The sequence below is a fragment of the Mustela nigripes genome, chromosome 1 (assembly GCF_022355385.1).
Source record: "Mustela nigripes isolate SB6536 chromosome 1, MUSNIG.SB6536, whole genome shotgun sequence".
In the NCBI taxonomy this organism is placed as follows: Eukaryota; Metazoa; Chordata; class Mammalia; order Carnivora; family Mustelidae; genus Mustela; species Mustela nigripes.
Genome location: NC_081557.1, coordinates 101,806,990 through 101,830,615, shown reverse-complemented (window position 1 = coordinate 101,830,615; position 23,626 = coordinate 101,806,990). Strand labels below are relative to the sequence as shown.

Below are 23,626 nucleotides of genomic sequence, written 5' to 3'. Positions count from 1 at the left end.
CCCTCGTGACGTCACGAGCTGCCGCAGAGCGCGGAGCGCAGAGGCCGGCCTCTGTCTCCGCCCCTAGTCCATCTCTCCTGGAGACGGGGGCTGGGCCGGGGAAACCTGCGCTCGCGGTGGGCGGGGCGTCGTGCGCGTCGCCGTCCGCACCGCCCCCCCCCCGCCGCGACGCCGGGAAGAAGGGGGCGGGGCCACGCCAGCGTCCGCGCCATCAGAGCCTGGCTAGCGGCGAGGTCCTTTCTCGGTGCATGGTCTCGCCCGCGCCGCGGTCCCGCTTGGTGCCGGCCATGGAAGGCGTGCGCTGGGCGTTTTCGTGCGGCACCTGGCTGCCGAGCCGCGCGGAGTGGCTGCTGGCCGTGCGGTCGATCCAGCCCGAGGAGAAGGAGCGCATCGGCCAGTTCGTCTTTGCCCGGGACGCTAAGGCGGCCATGGTACTACTCGGGTCTGGGGCGCGGAGGGCCCTTTGTGTGTCGGGGTGGGCTGGCGGCCGTGCGGCGCGTCCCGCGGGCAGCGTGTCTGCGGGCCACGCCGGCGCTCCGCCGCGCGACCCCGCGCCGGCACGGACAGGCCCCGGCACACCGTGACGGGAGGCTGGGGTCGCGGGAGGAGGCCCGGGCCGGCCTTCTCGTCCCGGAGAAGCTGGCCCGGCGGGGGGACGCCGCTCGGGCTTCCCTCCGCGACTGCGTCGCTCGGGGAACGCCGTTGTAAATGAGGTGTTGCTTGTGGTTAGGCCTTTCCAAGCAACAAAGGGAATGTTGGGTTTCAGAATTACCTCGGCCGCAGGGTGCAGTTTGAAGTCGCCTCTGGTGATCGTCGCTTCCAAGACCGCCATTGCTCGAAAGTGCCCCGGATAGAAACACCTTTTCGTTTGGGCTGTGGACTAATTGATAGTGTTTTGAAGGCAGAGTGGTGAATTTCTTTTAACTTTTTTATAGTTTGTAAGAAATTGTGTAATTCATAACGTCGTGCAGATTTTGAAAGTCAAGGTTAGAATGTTAGAATGGAAGGGGAGACATCCGGAAAGGCATTTTATAAATTATTACAGACTTTGTTATTTCCTGCTCTTGGACATTTTTGTATGATTTGAGTAGTTTGTTTTTTCATAATTCATGGAAGAGGGACAGTGGGAGGAAGGGTGTATGTGAAACAAGTCATGCATCGCTAATTATTGAAGCTGAGTGGTGGGATCTAGAAGTACTTGGACATACGTACAGACATGTAGGTAGAATAGGTCTGTTCACTGGGAAATTTTTCATAGTAGCTAAACTAGAGCCAGCCTACAAGCCCAGTAGTAGCGGAGTAGTCCATCAAGAGGAGTATCTTGATATTGTGAAATATTAGACTACACTTAAAAGGCAGAGCGGACTCATAGTAGGTACAGACATGAAATAATCCCCAACACTTGCAAGTTATAAAGCTTAGGCCTGGTGGCAGTACTCCTTATAGTAGGATCTCAAATATATATCTACATTTAAAAAAAAAAGCATATCTAAATGAAAAGGTATATAGATACTTAGAAGAACAGAAAGAGGCAGAATTGTTAACATTGGTTATTTGTTGAGGGGAGGGAATTGCTAAAGAGGGACTTTAACTTTTTCTTCTACTTTCTTTCTTTTTTTTTTTTTTTTAAGATTTTATTTATTTATTTGACAGAGAGAGAGAGATGACAGGGAGGCAAAGAAGCAGGCAGGGGAGGGAGCATATTCCCTGCTGAGCAGAGAGCCCGATGCAGAACTCTATCCCAAGACCCTGGGATCATGACCTGAGCTGAAGACAGAGGCTTTAACCCACTGAGCCACCAGGCGCCCCTCTTCTACTTTCTTAAGCATTGCTTAAATCTTAGCACAGCAAGTTTAATAATATACTTTTAAACACTTAAAAATGAATTTATTTTAGAAACCACAAAAATAGATTTTGTATGTTACAGGCAGGGTATCTGAGTCTTTAGTAGACTTCAATACATACCACATGTTTTACTTCCTTAACAGGCTGGTCGTCTGATGATAAGGAAATTAGTTGCAGAGAAATTGAATATTCCTTGGAATAATATTCGTTTGCAAAGAACTGCAAAGGGAAAACCAGTTCTTGCAAAAGACTCCTTGAATCCCTACCCCAACTTCAACTTTAATGTCTCTCATCAAGGGGACTATGCAGTGCTCGCTGCTGAACCTGAGCTACAAGTTGGAATCGATGTAATGAAGACCAGTTTTCCAGGTAATGTTGCATTTTCGCAGTGCTAAGTGTCTTGTTTTCTCAGTTCTTATCTGTTCTGAAATCTCAGGCCAGGAGGTGGATTACAGTTACTAAAACTTAGGGAAAATGTGCTCAGTACTCAACGGTGGTGTATCTGAGAGAGCATGAATCTGAAAAGGGTGTGTTTCCCCTTTTCAGTGAACATCAACAGACTTCTGTGTAAAGGCAAGTACTGGGGATGCATGTAATGCTTTGCCTGGAGGCAGAGTGAAAATATGAGGGTTTTCTTTTTGGGTTATACCTCCGTTTGTTAAATAAGACTAAATTTGAAACTGTTTTCCAAGGTGGTCAAATTTTTTAAAGAGCAGTTTTTAAATAGCTGTTTGTCTTTGATTTAAATAACAGATGTTAAACCGAATTCATCAATTTTCAAGAGCATTCCATTCAGAAAACTTAATAATTATATTGTAAGAACTTTGTTTCACTCAAGTGTTCTCCAGAATTCATCAGGAAGTTGTTTTGCTTAAAAAAAAAAAAAAAAATCTCAATGGTGAAGTATATTCTAGCCCTTGGGTAGAGATTTGTGTTATATCTAAATACAGTTCAGTGCATCCCATTTACTACATTAGTGAAAACAAAGAGCAAGCAGTTAGTAAAATATTTAAGCTGCCTGTATTTTGCTTTAGAAATTCATAATTGGTGGCTGTAGGAACTTTTCACATTGACTGTGGGGTTGGTGTACCCAGACTGTATTTAGCAGAGCACAGGTTCTCTTCACCGCTCTGTGATTTTCAGCGTCGCTCACACTGAGCGCTTCCTCTCTGCCAGCGCATTGTACCCGGTGCTCTATGGAAAGTGTCCGATTTCATGGTTTCAGGCCCCCCCCCCCCCCCAAAACCCCTGTGAATGCGTTAGTACAGTTGGCAGGAGGTAAGGAGCAGGCGAAGAGAACCAGCACCTTCCTAACTTCAGAGTGTGGCTTCCACGTCTTGGCAATGTCTCCGCACAGAATCTTCCATTACCCTTAGTCAGGAAGATTTGTGTTAACTTCACCCCACCCCTGTTTCTGCAGAGATGACCATGGACTGGTTGGCTGTTACCTCAGTCTCACTCTGTAAGGCTCTGTGAACCCTCTGTTGTAGCTAGATTCTTTAGCGATAGGCTCTCGTAAGAGACATTTCCTTCATGCCAGTAACCTGTCTCAGCTCCTGACGATTTGTCAGGATACGTGATTGTCACTCATGGTCCTTACAAGCTGCACGAGAGCAAGAACTGTGCGCTCCTTCCGAGATTGGTGGCCGCCCACGTCTCTGCCCCGACGTTGTGTAGTGGCCAGAGGGCCCGCTAAGTATTTTGTCAGACAGATGCCGCCGTGCCCTGTGCTGCCCCACTGGGGCTTCAGAGGACCAGGTGACTCTCCTCTCACTGTTGCGGTCAGTGTATTTACTCGCATTCTCCCACCACTTCCTTTCTTCCTGACCTCGTGAGCCTCTCCATGAGAGCTCGGTTCTTAACTTTGCTCAGGAAGCTCTCATAGGAATGGGGGCTTGACCCAGAAATCCCTGGGTAAGCATCAAGGCATTTTTTTAACCCCCTTAATATTGTTTACTACATTTCATATGAATATGCACATGGTTTTCTCTGGAGAGGATCCGCTTTTCAGCAGGATTATAGCTAATAAGGGGCCCCTGGGCGGCTCAGTCAGGGAAGCGTCTGCCTTCGGCTCAGGTCATGATCCTGGGGTCCTAGGATCAGTCCCCACGTCGGGCTTCTTGCTCAGTGGGGCGTCTGCTTCTCCCTCTGCCTCTGCTTGCTTGTGCTTGTGTTCTCTCGCAAATAAATAAGATCTTTAAGAAAAGAAATAAAAGGCAGCTTACTCAGAAAAGGTGAGCATGGGAACAAGCGCGTATGCTTTCATAGCTTTCTTTTGTCCTGAATCCAAAAATCAGAAATCATCTGAGAGGCCACTGGTCCATACAGTGCAGTCAGCACAATTACAGTGACCGCTGGCTCGTCAGGTTAATATCTGCCTTGAAATTAGGCCTGTGAGACAGAATTTATTACCAGTTGGCTTCATGAACAGTGTTGGCTTATGGTTGGTACTGGATAAACAAGTAATTGCTAATTGAAACTTTTAATCATTGATAAGGTAATTGAGCAAAAATTGAAAACTCGGTTTCCTGTTAATTGTATTTTATTAGAGCCCTCCCCCCATACTTATTTTGACTGATTTTATTTGGCTGGTCTCAGTGTCCAGACCTTTTACTTTCTTTGCTTCATTGCCAAAGACCTGTTGATACATCTCACATGAGGAAGAGATCTTTTCCATTTGTCCCTAGTGTTGTGATCGTGTCCCTCATTTCTGAAGTATGAGTGCACACGGTTTCATCACGTGGGGGAGTACACACTGTTCTACTTCGCTGGCTTTCATTAGAATTGCTCTGCGTACCTGAGTCAGTGAGGTGAGCTGCCGAGTGATGGAGGATACAGCTTAATACCCTGTGTCGGACATCATTATTAGATCGTCCGCTCTCAAGATGGAGTCAGCCTTTGGCGCGTCAAGGGTACCTTGAAAGACTCAGTTCTGTGTTGTCCTTCGTTCTCCTGTCCCTGCGAGTGGCATGTAGGGACTTGCAGAGCCTTGCCTTCCAGCGGAAGCAGGTGCTTGCCCTTGCTCTCTGGTCCCCTCCATGGCTGCTGTGGGATGGCTGATGGATCTGGGGGCTCTGGACCTCTTCCAGCCAGATGTTCATGGTTGGGGACACTGTTGCATCTGCCACTTGATTCTCTTTTTAATGGAGAAAAGAGCCTTATACCAAAGTAGCTCGTGCATGGTTTGCACTCAAGAAATGACTATCCAGAGAAGAGGGATTAGAAGATATTGGGGACCCTGCTGGAAGGAAGGTGCCAGTGCAGTACCTTTCTAACCCAGGTGGGGAAGGACTTCTGTAGGTCATCATTATAGCTTGCTACTACCCCCAATTGGGAAATTGGTTTTTGCTCCTTTTTTTTTTTTTTTGCTTCATTTTCTAATTTTTTATCCAGCATTAAAGGCTTTTATAAGTATAAAAAAAAAGATAGTTTTATGAATTGTGTAATTTTGTTGTCATGTTTAAGGCAGGATAAAATAGATAAACTATAAAAATTATGATTTATATCTGGGAAAAGACCAAAATCAATTTTTTTTCGCCATGGTTTTACATTTTCATATTTCCATTTTTATTATAAACATGGCTGGATATTAATTGGAGGGACAGAGTAACTATATTTTGAGATTTAATACTAATTTAACAGCTTTGAAATGACTGCCAAAGAACTGCTTTCTAGAAGAGCTGCTCTGTGAATTAAGTACAGTAAGTATAAAGTGAGAAGTGGTATTATAAGTAGGAAGGTGGTAGAGTTTGTCTGTTTCCATCATACCATTCCCTGCATTATTATAATTAGTTACCCCTTTCACTTTTGTCCCCACAGGGGTAGTACATTTCTCTGTACAGAAGACAGTGGTCTTTAAAAATTCCTACAGCAGGGGGCGCCTGGGTGGCTCAGTGGGTTAAAGCCTCTGCCTTTTGGCTCAGGTCATGATTCCAGGGTCATGGGATGGAGCCCCACATTGGGCTCTCTGCTCAGCGGGGAGCCTGCTTCCCTTCCTCTCTCTCTGCCTGCCTGCCTACCTGTGATCCCTGTCTGTCAAATAAATAAATAAAATCTTTTAAAAAACTCCTACAGTAGTTTTCTCAAAACTCTTGGGTTGGTTCTTAATAAGCCCAGTCACCTTAATATGACCCTATCGTCTTGATCTCATATCCCTCTCTCTCCACATTTCTGGTCGCTCTCCTTGCTCAGAGCTGTCCACACTCATCTTTCATTACCTCCCGTGCAGCAGATGTTTTCCTGTTCAGAGTCCTTCCTTCTGCCTGTTCTTCTGCCCTGTCTTTTTTCTTCAGTAGCTGAGACCTGAAGGGTGAGACAGAGCGAGTACCTCTTTAGAAAAGATTCTCTGACCCTCTGTGGCCCTTCTGATTTGTGCTTGTAGCTTAGTTACTGGAACGTTGTTTTCCCGCACCAGAGGTCAGGAACCATGGCTGGCTTGTCTTCGCTGTCGAGGACCTGGGACTTACCCGAGTGTGTGGCACAGAGCAAGTGCTCCATGACTATTTACTGCATGTACAGAGGGTCTGGGTTCTAGGTTTTACCGACTGTGTTTGTTGAAGAATAAAAAAATGAGTACACAGCCACAACAGAAAATGTTACTCATCTGAGATTCTAGCTGGAATATAAACTGTTCTGAATTACAATCACAAGTAGTTCTTCTTTGGGTCTTAATCTTCAACATCCATGGATCTACCCCCGCTGCTTCTCTTCTTCACCCCCTCCCTTTCTCGGCTTCAGCTTTCATCGGTATTGCTTGTACAGTCTATTCCTCTGTCGTTTGCACATAGACTGGTCTCTCTTTGCCTGGACCTGTGTTTTGCTGGATATGCTTAAAGCATTTTTCTTAAGCTTGGAGACACAGCCTGCAGGCACCTTCAGTAACTCACTCTTCCTTTTGTTCTTTGACCTTCTTACAGGAGAACCAGGTCTTTGCCTGCAGGGAGCTTTCCCCCTGCCTGGATACAGGACAGGTCTCTATGCAGAGGATTTGATGGGGTGTGTAGTGTGGAGCTAGTGTTTACGGAGCATTTCTTCTTTGTGACACTTTGTTAGAGCCTCTTAAATGTTTTCTTCATCTGCTTAAGCCTAGGATGTAAGTACTCCTTTTACTGTATACAAAAGAGTAAGACGGGTGCCAGGGGGGCTCAGTTGGCTCAGTTCGTGATCTCAGGGTCATGAGTTCCTCCCCCACATCTGCCTCTGCATTTGGTGTGGGTGTGGAGTCCACTTGATATTCTCTCTCCCTCTCCCTTCTTTCCCCCTACTCGTGTGTGCGCTTGCACCTTCTCTCTCTTGCTATCTCTCTATCTCAAATAAATATATTAAAAAAAAAAAAAAAGAATAGATTAAGACTCTGGCCCAAGGTGACAGCTCAAAAATAGAAGATCATGGCTTTGTAGCCACAAATACAGAGCCCACATATCGAGCCACTGATTCTCACTACTACATTTTGTTGATAGCTGTGTAAGGACTTGCCAGCACAAAAGTGTATGAAAAATTCTGTGAACTGGGTCAAATGAATTTAACGTTTTTATGGAGGTACTGATTCCTTTTTTATTTTTTTATTTTTTTTTTTGAGATTTTATTTGACAGAGAGAGATCACAAGTAGGCAGAGAGAGATGGAGAAGGAGGCTCCCCACTAAGCAGAGAGCCTAATGAGGGGCTCGATCCCAGGACCCTGAGATCATGACCTAAGCCAAAGGCAGAGGCTCAACCCACTGAGCCACCCTGGTTTCCCTGGAGGTACTGATGTCTTAAGAGGATGAGAAATACAGTGAGAGGGACTGGCTTTACCATTTTCTGCAGCTGCGTTAGATATTGTAAACAAAAGCGAGGTATCAGCAGAAGAATAGTCAGCTAAGAGCGTTAAGAGTTATTTACATAGAGTAGTTCAGTGGTTAAAGATAATTTATTAAATGTACATTACTCTGATAACAAGAGTGATCCATAGTCAATAGCTTATTGACTTTGAATTTTTTGTGTGTAAACTACATATCCATACTTTCTAATTGTTATATAAAAGATTTTTTACATATTATGGATATTAACAGTCTATTGACCAAATTTGTTGGATCTTCCCCATTCTATATTTATCTTTTAAACTTATATTTTTGGCCATATGAGTTTATTTTTTAATTAAATGCATCTCTCTCTTCCTTGATAAGTTCTGAATTGTCTTGTTTGGAAAAAATAATTGATGAAAGATTTACTCTACCCATAGAGTCTACTAGATTTTGTTCTAAAATTATTTGTACATTTAAATCTTTCGTTCCTCTAGAATTTGTGTGTGTGTTGTGTTTCACATTCTAAGGGCTTAACAGTTCTGCCACCAGCAGTGCTGGGTAGATCAGGGCCTAAACCTGGGAAGGGCTGACGTTACTAAGAACCTTCTTTTTTTTTTTTTTTTTAGATTTTTTTTTTTTTTCGGGGGGGGGGAGGGGTGAGCACAGGCAGACAGAGGCAGAGGGAGAAGCAGGCTCCCTGCCAAGCAAGGAGCCCGATGTGGGACTCGATCCCACGACGCTGGGATCATGACCTGAGCCGAAGGCAGTTGCTTAACCAACTGAGCCACCCAGGCATCCCACTAAGAACCTTCTTACGAAACGCTCACTCTAAGGTGGTTGTGCCCGTCGCTGCTGTGGCGTGTATGGAGTGGTGCTTCTGATACGGGTCGGGATGCTGCTGCAACGGCAGACGCCGCGACAGCCACTCCGCACCCGCTGGCACAGAACTTCTGAGAGCGCAGGCGGCTTCTGTGCTTGCGCACTGCTTGGGGGCGTGGCCGACGTGCTGACGTGGGGACGCTGTACGCCGCGCTCTCGCTGTTTGTAGTGCGGCGCCGTCAGACCCCGTCTCGCGCTGCGGAGCGCCAGGAGAGCTAGCTTCTAATGGTCTAGAGTCCAGGGACGAGTCCGCTTCGTCAGACGTCCGGAGGACGGCTTTCTGTCAGGCTCCCAAAGGCCGGAAGGAGCCACGAGGTCCGCGGAAGGTCGGTTTCCGTCAGTCTTCTCAGTCACGAATGCGGGACTGCGTTGTGGCACCCTTGGTTGACGGAGGTTCATATGGCTGCAGTGTAAAATGCTTGGAAGTCTCGGTGGGAGAAGCGCTTGGGCCTCCCTCGGTGAAGGGACGGGCTGGGGACGGAGGAGCCGCACACGACGCAGGACACCCGGCTGCGGGAGCGGCCGCAGCCAGGGCAGAGCTTCGGCGTCCTCGTGCTCAAGGGTTGCCGGCACGTCGCTCGCGTATTCCTCCGTCTCCGCAACTCCCCGCCCGAAGCGTCAGAGACCCCCGACGTCCGTGGGTACCAGCCAGGAGGTGCTGGAGGCCCGTGGGGACGTTTGGCGCGGGCGCGGCGCTCAGTCCCAGGAGCGCAGCGGTGCGGCTGCGTGTGACGTGCCCTGGGGGACATGGGTGTCGGTTGCCAGGGCCCCTGGCGGAGGACGGCGAAGTCCTGTGTCTGCCACCACAGAACTCCGTGTGTTCCGAGAGCAGCGAGTCAGTCAGCGTGTTGACGGGGCCGCGCTCCCTCTCTTGTTCCAGAGAAGAATCCTTCGTCACCCCGTCCTGGTCCCCCGGCGGTCCCCGCCATTCCTTGGCTTGTAGCTCCATCACTTTGGTTTTACCTTCATCTTCGCGCGGCCTTCTCTCCTGCATCCTCTGTCTCAGCGTTCCCCTCAGAAAGACGGTAGTCGGGGACGCCTGGGTGGCTCAGTTGGTTAAGCGGCTGCCTTCGGCTCAGGTCATGATCCCAGCGTCCTGGGATCGAGTCCCACATCGGGCTCCTTGCTTGGCAGAGAGCCTGCTTCTCCCTCTGCCTCTGCCTGCCACTTTGTCTGCCTGTGCTTGCTCTCGTTTCTCTATGACAAATAAATAAAATCTTTAAAAAAAAAAGAAAGACGGTAGTCAGTAGATACGGGGCCCACCCTGACGCAGTGTGACCTCTTCTTGGCTTGATAACATTTGCACCGTGTGCACGGAAGGGTCCATTTCCTAGGTTCTGGGTGGGCATGAATTGGGGGAGACACTGTCCAACCCAGCACAGTCCATCCTCTGCCTCCTCCTCCTCCAGTTTCTGTCTTTCCCACATACAAAATAAAGTCATCCTATCCCAGCCTCTCCAGATCTTAGCCTATTCCATCCGACTCCAAGATTCTTATGAACATCGTCACCTCAGAAAGTTCCAGACGTCATCATCTGATCTAAGTCCGATAGAGGTGAGGTGGGTATGCTCCCTGGTGGGGCAGAAGTCCTCTTTCTTCAGCGGGCCTGTTCAGCTAGAAAACAGACCATCTCCTCCCACAGGAGGTAGAACAGGTGTAGGGTAGACTTTCCCACTTCAAAGGGGAGAAGTTGGAAAATAAAAGGGAGGCATGGGTTCCAAGCAAGTGTGCAACCCAGCAGGACAAATGACCTAAAGTTTCAAGGTGTACAACTAGGCCCTAGGGTCTCTTATGTTCCGTGTTCTGGTCCCTGGGGCGGTCTCACCCTCCTGACCCTCCACCTTGCCCTCAGGATCTTTAAAAGCGCATTTACAGGGGCGCCTGGGTGGCTCAGTGGGTTAAGCCTCTGCCTTCTACTCAAGTCATGATCTCAGGGTCTTGGGATCAAGTCCTGCATTGGGCTTTCTGCTCAGTGGGGAGCCTGCTTTCCCTTCTCTTTCTCTGCCTGCTGCTCTGCCTGCTTGTTATCTCTCTCTCTCTCTGTCAAATAAATCTTTTTAAAAAAAGATTCTCTAAAAGAAAGCACATTTACAGCCACAGAATCCTGTCCTGGCTCTGTAGGCCTGTTTCCTATGTGTGTGTTGACACGTGTGTGTTGAAAAAAGTGTTCACAGAAACACAGAGAGCAGCCAGGGTTCAGGGCTACCAACAGGGAGGGCCTCAGCCCAGGTAGCTGCCTTTTGGTCCAGTGTTTCTGCCCTACAGCACATCTGGGAAGGGTCCTTTGAGCTCGTGAAACCTAGTAGGAGTTGCTTGTGCAGTTTGCTTTATTCTGGGTTTGTGTCTGGATAAATTCCCAAACAGGTAAGCTTGTAAATCACACATCATTGTGTACATACTAACTCAGATTTTAAAAATCTGTCCCCTCCCATGGAAGCGAGAATGTATGTAATCCAGAAAATGACACTACTGGAATTTTTTTTTTTTTTTAAGATTTTATTTATTTATTTGACAGAGAACACAAGTAGGTAGAGAGGCAGGCAGAGAGAGAGAGAAGCAGGCTCTGCACTGAGCAGAGAGCCTGATGCAGGGCTCAATCCCAGGGTCCTGGGATCATGACCTGGGCCGAAGGCAGAGGCTTTAACCTGCTGAGCCACCCAGGCGCCCCACTACTGGAATTTCTAATATGACCTACTATCAAAAACTAAATGTATTTCCTACGCACGCAGTTAGTTGGACTTTGCTCAGCTCCTGCCCTCCCCCGCCCCAATAACCGATCCCTTTTCTTAAGGAAGAAAAGTGAACTTCACCTGAGATGCTGGTCCAGATACACATTAGTGACCTTGTTTGGGGGACAGATTGATGTCGGTTGTGGCACTAATAGGATTTTTTTCCATAGGCTGGCAACAGCAGCTGGAGGCTCTTAATGTAAATTACTTGGTTGTAGGTTGTTACTGTTTAATTGTTCAATGAACTTCCCGGTTGCTCTGTAGTCTTGAGTAGTTAGTTGGTCATTGTGGAATGGTGAATATCTAATGATGCTTTTCCTCTGGTTTCTGTAAACTTGGTTAATCTAGAACAATGTTAATTTTTGAGTCATTTTATCTTTATATGTAAATTCTTAAATATCTGGTATGATTAAGTCGAAGATTGTATTAGGAAGATTTGCCAGATTATATGGCTGATAGTTGTGTTGCCTTCAGATAGTCTGAGGGACAGGTGTGGTGTTCTGGTATTTCATACTGTTTTTTGTTTTTTTCCTTTAAATTCCAGTTTCCTAGACAGACTGTTCCCCACTATGTATTTCTACCACGTGCCACACCGTGGCGCTGTCGTGCTTTGGCTGAATATTTACAAAATCCTCTTTTCCTGTTGCTCTCAAATCTCTTATTTTGTGGAATGGATAAAATGCTCTCAAAAGTATATGAAAACACACTCATTGGATACTTTTTTAGCTGTACATAATCAGTTTGTGATTGCTTTCAGTGATTGTGCTAGATTGCTTTTTATGTTAATCAGTTTGTTTTTTATTAGCATGCATATTTAAATCTTTTTTCTTTCATGATTGCCCCATCTTATTTAGTTAAAAAAAATCAGAGGGCTTTTTGAAGGTTATGAAGAAACCAGCAAACAAAATGACAGTGTAGTTGACAACAGGCATGTATTTTTAAATATGGCTTTTTGGGTAGTGTTCCATTAAAACTACAGTTCTACTCAAAATATGCAATGCAATGCTGTCTCCCAAATCCAAGGTAGCTTTTCCCCATTGTTATTGCTCTGTGCCAGGATTTGTTAAAGAGGTAACAGTTGATGATTTATGTAGATAACAACACTCCCAGCATTTAAAATACCAGTTTTTCTCTTATCACTTTTGCAAGCCTGCTGTCTTAAGCGTGTTCTTTCTCAAGCCAGTTATGTACTAGTTCTGTTTGCTTTTTAACAAGACCGTGTTTATTCAGGGGCTTAAAGAAGGTGTTGAAGAGTAAGGGGTCCATGGCCTGAAGAAGAATCCCCTTCCCTGGGACTTCTAGATCAGTTTACTGTTTCAGTGCTGTTACATGAAATGACTTTATAGCTTTGCTGGGCTGATTTTAGGAAATAGCAGTCTTTTAACAATATGAATAGATACAGACAGTAAATATTAGTTGAATTCATAAAATGTGTTCAAAGGTATTCTTGAGAAGAATAGAGTGCCAGGGAGTAGACAGATGAATTAAATGAGTCTGATGAACTTGAAAATAATTGAGTGTTTGTCTTGATTTGTAAAGGACCACATATCACTCATTGTAAGGTCATCAGAAATATTTCCTGGCTTAACAAGAAGAGACTGTTGACTGTTGAAGTGGGAATGGTAGGAGAATCATAAACAGTCATGTGGAAGAATTGGCTTTTATGGGGTTCTACCCTTGACAGAGCTTTGGGAATGATAGATGGTTACTGCAGGAGAAACTGTAAGCCCCCTGTGGAGGTGAGCGCAGGTCTGTTCTGCTCGTTGGCATGTCCCTGGCATCTAGCACTGGGATGTTTGCAGGGGAAAGGATCGTCATAGGAGCCCAGCTGTTGAATCCTTATGGGGTGAGTTAGCAATGAAATGCCAGGGAAAGGTTCAGCAGGGGGATTTGACATCTTTTTTCCCTAGACAAGTTTCTAATGCCCTTAAAGAGTATAGTGGCGGCTGTCACTTCAAGAGTGGTGGTCAGCCAGTTGGGCACGCGGATTTTAGAGCTGGGTATTCTGGAAATGGAAATTGGAGTTACAGTAGATAAACTGTGTTATCACAATCTACAGAGGGACTGCCTTGACAGTAGAGGAGGTGGTATTTCTGCAAAATATGTAGTCTTGAAGGAAGTACATAGGGCAGTAGGGCATTGGGAAGTAAACAAATAATGGCTAAGTTCATTTATTCATACAGTAGACGTTTGTGATTCATCTCCCTAGGGCCAGGCTCTCTGATGGGCCAGTTGGGCTGTCGGTGTGTGAGGCCAGGAACCAGGATTGACGTTTGTAACCATTAGGTCTCTACATGTCTGTGTAATGTTTATACATAATCTGCATATTTGTACAGTAAGTAAATGAACGATGATGGAAACGTCCTGCTTAGGGGTAAAGGTAGACAAACAAAATAGTCATATTTTGGAAAAGTATAATACGAAAGGCACATGTTGTATTTTTAATTTGCATCTTAGCACTTAATTCTGAGAATCGGATTCTCTGAATTCTTCTATTATTCCTGTTGAGAATGTTCTGTAAAGAGGCAGTAGGACTGGGTCTCAGTTTCTTTTTCTTTCTTTCTTTTTTTTTTTTTAATGCACTTATTTCACAGGAGCACTTATTTCCCTGAAAAGACAGAAATTAAAATCTTTTTCTTTTGGAGATGTCAAATTAGGAAACCTGTTGAAAGAGCACTATTTTGAAGGAAATGAGCATATGTTAATTTTGCAAAGTGGTGACTTAAGAGTAATAACAAAGATCCTCAGCTTTTTCTTGGTTCTTAAAAACTTCTAATAAGGAAATTGCTTTTTTTCCCCCCTGTTCTGTAGCAAAGTAAAAAATGTAAACCCTAGAGAGTATCTCTTTTAAGAGTGTTTTTTATGGATTTCTGATGCTTTACCACATATAGGAAATTTCCTCCTAGTTACTTAGAATTTATAGCTCATTTGGCTGCTAAATTGTATCAGATTTTCAGAAGGTACCTATTCATATGACCATATGTGGTTTTTTTCCCCTTAATTATTTAATATTCCACAGAATTTCACAATTTCTTTTAAACTATGCTTCCATTTATGGGATAACCCCTGCTGGTTACGGAATCTTATTTTAATTCCCACCTTTGATTTGCTGACATTTTGTTTAGGATTATTGTGATTATATTCAAAAGTGAGGTTGACCTGTAGCTTTCTCTTTGTGCTCTTTGACGGTTTTGGTTAACAGAATAGCTATTTTTAATTTTGTATTTCCTCAATTGGCAGGTCGTGGTTCAATTCCAGAATTCTTTCATATTATGAAAAGAAAGTTCACCAACAAAGAATGGGAAACGATCAGAAGCTTTAAGGATGAATGGACTCAACTTGACATGTTTTACAGGAACTGGGTATAATTTCTTTCTAATTATGAGAATAAAAGCCTAGGGTGATCCATTAGCCTCACTAAAAACGGAAGCAAAAGTCCTTTGGTTACCCAGTAGTTCTTAAGAGTGTTTGGAATAAATGGGTGACTACTTGGAAACTTCATGATTTTTATGCATCATTGCTATAATCATATTTAAGAAAATTGAATATATATTCAGTTCTCAGAAGGTACCTGCTCTAAAGTTAAAACAAGACCTTTTATCACTGTTTAATATTAAATATTAAATTCTAAATAATATTTAATGTTTTTGTTTTCAAAGGAGCTCATACACATGAGGCCTTACTTAACGAGCACTAATGTAATATTTGCTACATGCCAGGAGACATATTATTTAACAAATACTAATGTAATATGCTCTAATGTAACATATGTTCTTCACGTGGTAGTTCATTTAATTATCATGACAGTGCTGTGAGGAAGGTACCATTAGTATCTCCTGTTACATGTGACAGAATGGAGGCACCAAGAGATTAAATGATTGACCTTAAGATCACACATCTGGTTTGTCTCTTTGCTACTGTAAGTGTAAAAATAGTAATTTTTTTTTTTTGAGATTTTATTTGAGAGAGAGTGAGTGAGAGAGAGCATGAGCCAGGTGGTGGGGGGGCACAGAGTTGCAGACAGAGAAGCAAACTCCCCGCTGACTGTGAACTCGGGACTCCAAGATCATGACCTAAGCCAGAGGCAGATGTTCAGCCAACTGAGCCACCTAGGCACCTCCCAAAATAGTAATAATTTACAGCCCTAATGTAGCATAGAGTTAAAACTCCAGTTGCGTTGGGCCTGTAAAGTTTATGAAAAATTTTGCTTGCTGAATGCTCTAATAGAAAATATCTCTGTATTTTAGGCACTCAAAGAAAGCTTCATAAAGGCCATTGGTGTTGGACTAGGCTTTGAATTGCAACGGCTTGAATTCGATATTTCCCCATTAAATCTGGATATTGGCCAAGTTTATAAGGAAACACGTTTGTTCCTGGATGGGGAAGAAGAAAAAGAATGGGCATTTGAAGTAAGAAATTTATCACACTAGCTCTAACTTTAAGATTCTCCATACTGTGTTCATGTCTACGAGATGAGTTTGGGGTCTGGTCATTGAAATGAGACACGGCTGGAATCCACTGTTGGTGCTCTGAGCGGGGTGAGGGAAGCTGTGAGAACCTACCGATTTTAGGCTGATACTTGAAAGGTCAGTCACAGGGAGTTCAATAAAATGGGAAGGGAAATCCCATGATGAGGGGATTTGAGAGAGAGAGTCCAGGTTAGACGACCACGATCATGTGGCCATAATTAGTTGAGTTAAAGATTTTGGTCTCTCTCTATATTTGGTCTCTCATTAGCAATTCTTGGTCATTAGAGGAAGGAACCCAACACAAACTCATTTAAACCAGAAATGCAGTATTATGGCCTATTGGAGGGATTCACTTTATGGGGCTTCAGAAATAACTAGAATTCAGGACTAGAAAACTCAGATATTTTTTTTCTTTTACCTTTTTCTTTCTATATGACCCGGCTCAGTTTATTATAGACCAAAATGCTAGCTTGGACATACTCAAGAATCCATTATTTATTGTAACAAATACAAAGGACTTTCACTTAAATATTGTATTCCATACCTGGAAGAATAATCCTCTAGAAAAATGGAATCTTAGGTCAAGAAGGATGTCCTCTTTTGTAGGCTCTCAGTTTCCATAGAAGGTCACCACCAAAAAGTTCCAACTGATGAGGTTAGATTGAAAGAAAAATATTTGCATTGAAAGGAAAGTGCTTAAAGAATTAGAAGTATTAATATTTAGGACAGATACATTTTCAGCTTTGCCATTTGAAAAAAATTACAAAATTTGAATTTTTAAGTTCCAGCTTAAACTCTTGTCTTTGTTTAAAAATGGGCTACGTTATAAAGAAAATAACATGCACTCTCACTGCAGATGATTGATCTTTGTAATCTTTACACTAAACTATCTCCTAAAAAGATAAAATGTTCTTGCTCCCTTTTGGTTTGTTGGCGATTATAGGGAATTTCTGATATTCACAGTAATTTTATGGATAAAATTTGTAAGCTTAGGAGAAAGTCTTGAAAATTTGGAGAGTCTTTAGAAGTTAAATCTTAAATTCAGGAGCACTGAATGAGCTTGGTTTAAGTAGGTAGCTAAGTTGCTGGTTCCTTTTTTTTATTTCATCTGATATTTCTTGTATGTCGTCTTTGATAGAAAGGACATAGGGGCAAAGTTCTCCCCTCACAGAGCTGCTGTTGCAGCGTCTCACTGAGTGTGGGTGTACTGTGATTGAGTCACTCATTGTCAAGCGGTGTTTTTTGTGTCGTGTTTCATATTTACAAGGCGCTTATGAGGTCTCATTAGGTAGGAGGAAGCTGTATTTTGAAATTCACGTCACTGAGTTGTGGCTTCTGGCGAGATATATAGGTGGGTCGAGCAGGGCATCCTGGTGTTCTAGCAGGCGGACAGAAGGCGGACTGGTGGTCGCCTATGATTCCTTCTGATAGTCCCCTCAGGTGCAGACACCGCAGAGCTTTTACCTAGTGGTCAGTGGTTTTGTAAAAGTGATTACAGCTGAAGTGTGCCTGCGTTAGGAAGTGCATGTGTCCGTGTATTCACAGTGAGGAAGGGAAGGCAGCACATCAGTAAGGGCAGTTGTGTCTATAATTACAAATACTGTGAGCTTGCCTTTCATTAAAGGGAAAACCCCTTCGACCAGTTTAGTCTTCTGACATTTCACTTCTAAGTTTTTTCTTCTTTTAAACATACCTGTCCCTTACTCAATCTCATTTATTTTTTGCTAATTTGGGTACCTTAAGTTGTGAAGATACGAAGAAGATACTATTTCTGACTATTAGTTTCCTATTTCAGACTGGTACCTTATGGAAGAATCCCTTAGTAAGTGGCTTTTCATTGGAAACTTTAATAGTTGGGGTGGTTTTATTTATAATTTATATTATTTATATATTATTATATGTATATAATAAATATTATTTATATTGAGGTAACTGCAATATCTTTATAAACTATTAGAAACTATTAAAACATCCAAACTATTACCTCAGTATCTGTCCTATTCTAAGCCCCATCCCCACGTTTCAGACCTAGCAGAGGGCAGAAAACTACGTGTTCTTTCAGGCTTACCTATGAGTTCCCACGAAGTTCCCACAGGCTGTACTCCATAATTCACGAAATGATTACAAACCAGGGTTGTGGTCTGAGTTTTTTACGTGAGCGCTTGAAGTATGTCCAGAATAAACACCAGTGACGGCCGAGGCCGAGGACTGTCTTGATGGGTCGCCAGATAGGGCACTCCATCTAGTTCGTTTTCTGGTTGAAAAAGCATAGTCAGACCAAAAAAAAAATGAGCAATGCTCTGTTAATAAAGGAGGGACAGTAATGGGGCCTATATTTTAAAATGCTGTCATAAAAGACACAAGGGCTAGCAAGACAAGACAACTGAAAGCAGACTTTGACTCTCCATGGGCTCTGGTGCTAGAAGGTGGGAATGCTGGAAAGGACATTCCTGGATTCAGTCACAAACATTGCAGTACAGGTGGTAGATTGAACTCCTCTCTCTCAATGTAAATTTCCTGAAGCTGTTAACTCGTGTGGTTACATGAGAGAATGTCCTGAGTAGGAAGTACATACTGAAGTATTATTCACAAGTAAGGGGCCACAGTCCAGGTGATGTCGTAAATGGGTCAGAGGATGCATGTTCCTGTGTATACAGAGAGAGAGGGAAAGGAGATTGAAAAATAAAGACCAAACAACATCGGAGTTTGCACATTTAGTGATGTTATTAACTACTTTTTATTTTTCAGGAAAGCAAAATAGATGAACACCATTTTGTTGCCGTGGCTCTTAGGAAACCGGATGGATCCAGACATCAGGATGTAAGATTTTAAGATTTCTCTTACTTTTTTCTAAAAAGCATGAATCAGTGTGGACTTGTTCTTTATTGATGGAAACAGTCATCTGGTTTCTATCATGTTAGAGGTGTCTGTTTAAGATTATGGATTTAGAAGTGTTTTTTCATTATCAAATCCTCAATATCATCTCGGAATTCACAGAAATTTTTAAAGAGCGTATTACCTGTTTCTTCATATTCAAGAATATTACAAAGGAGAAATTTTGTTAGTATTGTCCTCGTACTTCTATTTCCATAGAAACTCCAGATAGCCCGTCTTAGTCCCCTTAGCAGTGGTTGATTTCCGGGTGCCCTGGGGCTGTGTGGAATAGAAAGGTACCAGCTGAGGGGTGCTGAGTAATGGCATTATCTGGCAGGTTGAGCCCCCTCCCCCTTTTATAGCGATCTCCTGAATTATTCCCAGAGTTACAGGCTGACACACATGGGGGCTGTGTGTCATGTTGGAGCAGAATATGGGGCTCTGTTCTTCCCATCACAGTCTGCGGTTGCTTGCTTCTGCTGTTAATTGTTACATGAGGAAATGAGACAGAAAGACCCTCCAGTCAGGGACCCCTGACCTCCACATACAGAGTTGTGATTCTGCGGAAATAATGTGTTAAAGAATCCTGGTAGTGTTAGAAGAATTGGAGCCGTGTGCATGTCCCTGTTTTTAGGGAACCCGCGTGAGGAACCATAGCGGGACTGGAATAATAGCTCTGCACACAGACCCTGCCTCTGATCGTTAGCCAAGGATTTAAAGTCTTCATAACTTAGTTACAGGGGACATTAAGTTAGTTACACACGGACGTTACCTGAAGCTGTTCTGGCCCAGGTTACCTGTCCTGTGGGTAAGTCTCAGCTTTATGCTGCAGAGCGCTGTAGGCTGTCTCTCAAGGACAAGCATGCTGTTAGGAAGACCCGGCTTCTAGGCCCAAGTATGCCATGTTAACCTGGGTGAGCTTGCAGAGTGCTGGATCTTCCTGAGCCTCAGTTTACCCATCTGTAAAATTGGGATAACAGTGCCATCAGCTTAGCTGTGAGACAAATCATGCAAAATTGTACTGGGCTTTGTTAGTGTACAGTAGGAAACCCACGTCTTGCCCTCAGAGAGGAGATGAGATGGTAAAGAATGTCTCCACTGGGTTGGTTGTGAACGGGGGCTCTCTCTGAGAACGAAACCGAGGGCACACTGAGTGCTGTGTGTTGATGGGAACTTTATCAGATCTGCCCTCAGAAGAGGTCTCAGAAGTTTGTTATGGCCCACCTCATCAGAAAAACCTCGCTGCATATTAAAAGTGACATATTTTTGGGGATCCTTTTAACTCATCTCTTAGAATTTTTGGATGTGGCTCAGAAAGCTACATTTGAAACAAATAGCACAGGTTATGAACCAAAAAAGTTCAAGGGCCAGGTTATTTGTTAACTTTTCTTAACTTGTTATGTTGGCAACACTGACATGAGGGATGATTGCAATTATCTAGAAATCCTGTTCTGTTATAACTTAATATTACTGACCTGTAATTGGTCTTACTTCTCTTTTTTCTAATCATGAAGTTGATCGTAAGGTGAACATGCGGTAAAACAATGAGGTAATCTATTCTTTTCCCTTATAGGTTCCATCTCAGGATGATTCTAAACCAACTCAGAGGCAGTTCACTATTCTCACCTTTAATGATTTAATATCATCTGCTGTTCCTATGACCCCTGAAGATCCTTCATTTTGGGACTGTTTTTGCTTCACAGAAGAAATTCCAATACGAAATGGTACAAAGTCATGATAGGATTCCCTGAGTAACAAAGGAAAATGAAAACTGTTTGTAATCTTCTGTATTCACTAAAAAAAAATGCCTGATAGTATCAAATTTTATTTCAAAAACCAGTTTTTAAAAAAAAACAAACAAGTTTTCCTATTAGAAACAGCAGGCTGTCAGTTGAGGATAGCTCACTAGAATATCTGTGTGCCCCCCCCCCATCACACTGGGTTGATGCAAGGAGTAGAAAAGGTATCAGAATCCTAAAGTGGTAAGTGCTCATTGTAGAAAATAGAAAATGCAAATATGCGGAGGAACCATTTAAACTCTTAATCTTTCAGCCATCATGAATCCGTATTAGTACACTTTTTTTTTTAGTGGAAACATAGTGTTGCGTTATCTTTTTATTGTCTTAATTGCTCATCTGGTTGTTGCCATGCGTTTGTGGCATAACCGACAGGCGCTAGAGGCTTCTGCCATACAGTAAATAACAGCCAGGATGTTTTTGACCAGAGGTAACAATGTCCGGCTGTAATGAACCTCAGTAGCCTGGGGCATTTCTCATCTGACCTCACATACAGGGCACAGGTGCCCTTCAGGACACTTGGTTTGCCTGAGCCTGTTTGCCGGGTTTGCCTTCAGCTTCTCTCCCTCATTGTAAGAGCCGCTCTTGTAACTTTCAGCTTCACATTCATAGACTTGCATCTGACCAGCAGTGAGGGCCGGGTCTCCTCTCACATCTCATTTCTGTCTGTGAAGAGGACTCCCCCAAGCCCCGCGTCTCCCCTCAGTTCCTGCTGACTCAGGTCCTGAGAAAGCTGTTCTCCAGCAGTATCTGCCTCTGTGGGAAGTGGACTCTGGGTAAGGAGGAGACCGAGGCGCGGTAGGGGGTATGGCCGGGGTGGGGGTTGGGGGGTGTCCATCCCATTGCCTGAGGCCTAAGTGGGGTGCGCCATGGTGCACAGATTCCTTGCCCCGGGTTGGGCGTTCTGATTGCAGTTTTTACGATGGGCATTGGTGCAGTGGTTGTCCTTGCAACCGTGTTATGAGGTGTACGTGCTTATTTCTGTCCTTAAGAAAAATTCTGCAAGTTGGTTCCCAAGGCTTGGGTGCTCTTAGAGCTTTGATAAATAAAGGCCCTGTGATTTCCATGTCCACAGTATCAGGTGTGTGACCAGCCTTCACCCCCAGCTACGTTTTCCCTGCTCAGCTATAGATAGGAGCCCTTTTTTAATTTAATCTTTGCCAATATAAGTGGAAAATGGTATCTTATTTTTTTGATTTGTATTTCTTTAATCATAAATGAGATTGATACATCAGTGTTGTTATTGGCTGTTTTTATTCCTCTTTTATGAGCCATCTGTTCATTGTCTTTGCGTCTTTTAAAATCTAGCAAATAGAATTTGTGGGAACAATATGTAAGATGCCAAGACCGTCCTGTCGACGACAGACTCTTTTCTGGCTGTAGTGCATGTCTTGGGGAGTGCAAGTCTTGTTACTGTTAAATATCAATAAGTGAAATGACATCATTGTTTGTTACTAAAATTAAAAATTGTGTGTAAATTGTATAAAATTAGGTACTTTGCTCAGTAAAAAAAAGAAAAAAAAAAGGAATGTTTTGTAATTTTTTAAAAATTTTATTAAGCATGCCCAAATATCCCAAGCTTAGTAAATAAGTGTTTTTAAAAGACCACATAGCCTCTGGAGTGGGAAACAGTGTTGTCCCTAGCATGAATGTAATGGTGAAGTGAAAACCTGTCATCTGTCTTGTCATGACAATAAAGCAGTTACCTTTCCTGAATTTTTATGAGCCAGGCACTGGCTCTCATGTTTTTGTTTTTCTGTTTCTTGAAGTTACACAGTTTACAGAGTCAAATGGATCTATTGATTTGTTCTTCTGAATGAAAAATACTACCCCCTTGACCTCATTCCCCACCTTCCTACCCCCCTCCCAGAGCAGGCTCTTCTTGTCACCATGCCTGTATCTTTCAATAATGTGTTTCTTTTGCTTTTACTTGAATTCTCAACTGGAGGCACAAATTCCTAGTGTCAGGTTTGCTCCTCTGCTCCCAGTCCACTGGGGGCTCCCTTCCTGCTCTGCTTTGCCCCAGCGGAACTAGGTTGTAATTTTGCGCTCACGCTATTAGACTGACTTAGAAGATGATGTAACACTGTGTACAGCGGAGTGGTGGGGTGTTCCTCTCACCCCATACCGCATTTTGAGTTCCCTGAGTTAACAGTTGACTTTGTTTGCATAGGTTCCTACAAGCTTACTGCTGATGTGACCACAAACTCTGCTAGATATAGGGACTTGTCAATATTATCGGTTTCATCTATTTTCTGAAAGAAATTGTTTCTGGGGCGATGTGTTTTGTCCAGTCTGGACTTGGTCACTTCTGTGGCTGCTATAGCCATCATCCTGAAATTGCCTCTCCCCTCCATTGGATTCCCAGATTTCCCATGTCCTCTGTCTCCTGTCTTAGCATATCCTCAGGTAGCTTCCTAAGAACAACGGGGACAAGGGAGATAACATTTCGAGACTTTATACGAGGAAGGTCATTCTCCTTAGTGGTAAGAGACTTAGCTGCTGCCGACACAGATGCTCTATTTCCCTCACCACAAAAGCCCAGTATTTGGTCCTGCTAATTGTTGAATCCTCTGCTGCGCTGGACCACAGTGCTGTTGATCCTTAACTATGTTTTGCTGAGTCCAAAACCATTATTTGCATTATACTGTACTGCTCAAGTTTCATTGGTTTCTGTTAATAGTTTCTTGCATAGGAACTGATGGATTGATTTGAGAAATGGATCTATTAGGTATGTGTGCATATTCATGTACCCCTTACAGTTTAAAACTCGGGAATCAAGTAGATTTGGATAAATTTTCAATTAAGTTTTTCATTATCCTTACTACTCAGTATCAGAAACCAGTTCGATTTGGGTAACCCAATAGCTCCTCACCGGCTGAACTACTGCCATCCGAACTTGAAGATGAAATAGGTTCATACGTAAGTATGTAGGTACATGCATCTTTGATCAAAAATACGTCTGAAAACAGTTAATCAAACAACATTCAATTAAAGGGGAGATAGAGCTAATTTCATTTTATGGCGGAACTAAATATGTCATCATAGAGTTTGTGGATGTGAGGTTAGCAGAGGTCTTTGGACATATGTCCAGTTAATATCAAGTGGCTTCTCTGTCCCAAGGTATTCATTCATATGTAGACTGGCTCTCTCCCTTGGTAAGTGCTTCAGAAGTGTCGAGCTAGTCAGCCCTCAGAACCTTCCAGAGTAGGGTGTATTATCCACATTTTATTGATGGGGGAATAAAAGG

At 43.5% G+C, this 23,626-nt stretch overlaps 1 protein-coding gene across 2 annotated transcripts; it reads left to right on the top strand.

Moving 5' to 3' along the window:
• Positions 1 to 167: 167 nt before the first annotated feature.
• On the top strand, positions 168 to 22,092 carry AASDHPPT (aminoadipate-semialdehyde dehydrogenase-phosphopantetheinyl transferase). Of its 2 annotated transcripts, XM_059418291.1 has the most exons (7): positions 168 to 431; positions 1,989 to 2,214; positions 14,478 to 14,599; positions 15,485 to 15,646; positions 18,455 to 18,526; positions 20,154 to 20,304; positions 20,975 to 22,092. In XM_059418291.1, the coding sequence occupies exons 1-7, from the start codon at positions 249 to 251 to the stop codon at positions 20,986 to 20,988; spliced, it is 930 nt and encodes a 309-aa protein (XP_059274274.1). In that variant the 5' UTR covers positions 168 to 248; the 3' UTR covers positions 20,989 to 22,092. The 2 variants fall into 2 exon arrangements, with proteins under 2 accessions (XP_059274274.1, XP_059274264.1); XM_059418281.1 differs by having other exon boundaries at positions 169 to 431; positions 20,154 to 22,092.
• The last annotated feature ends 1,534 nt before the right edge of the window (positions 22,093 to 23,626 follow it).

Excerpts from the sequence above, each read along its gene's own strand:
- AASDHPPT (XM_059418291.1), top strand. The coding sequence starts at position 249 with ATGGTCTCGCCCGCGCCGCGGTCCCGCTTGGTGCCGGCCATGGAAGGC. Across the intron at positions 432-1,988 it reads GGGACGCTAAGGCGGCCATG|GCTGGTCGTCTGATGATAAG; the intron begins GTACTACTCGGG and ends CTTCCTTAACAG. Across the intron at positions 18,527-20,153 it reads ATGGATCCAGACATCAGGAT|GTTCCATCTCAGGATGATTC; the intron begins GTAAGATTTTAA and ends TTTCCCTTATAG.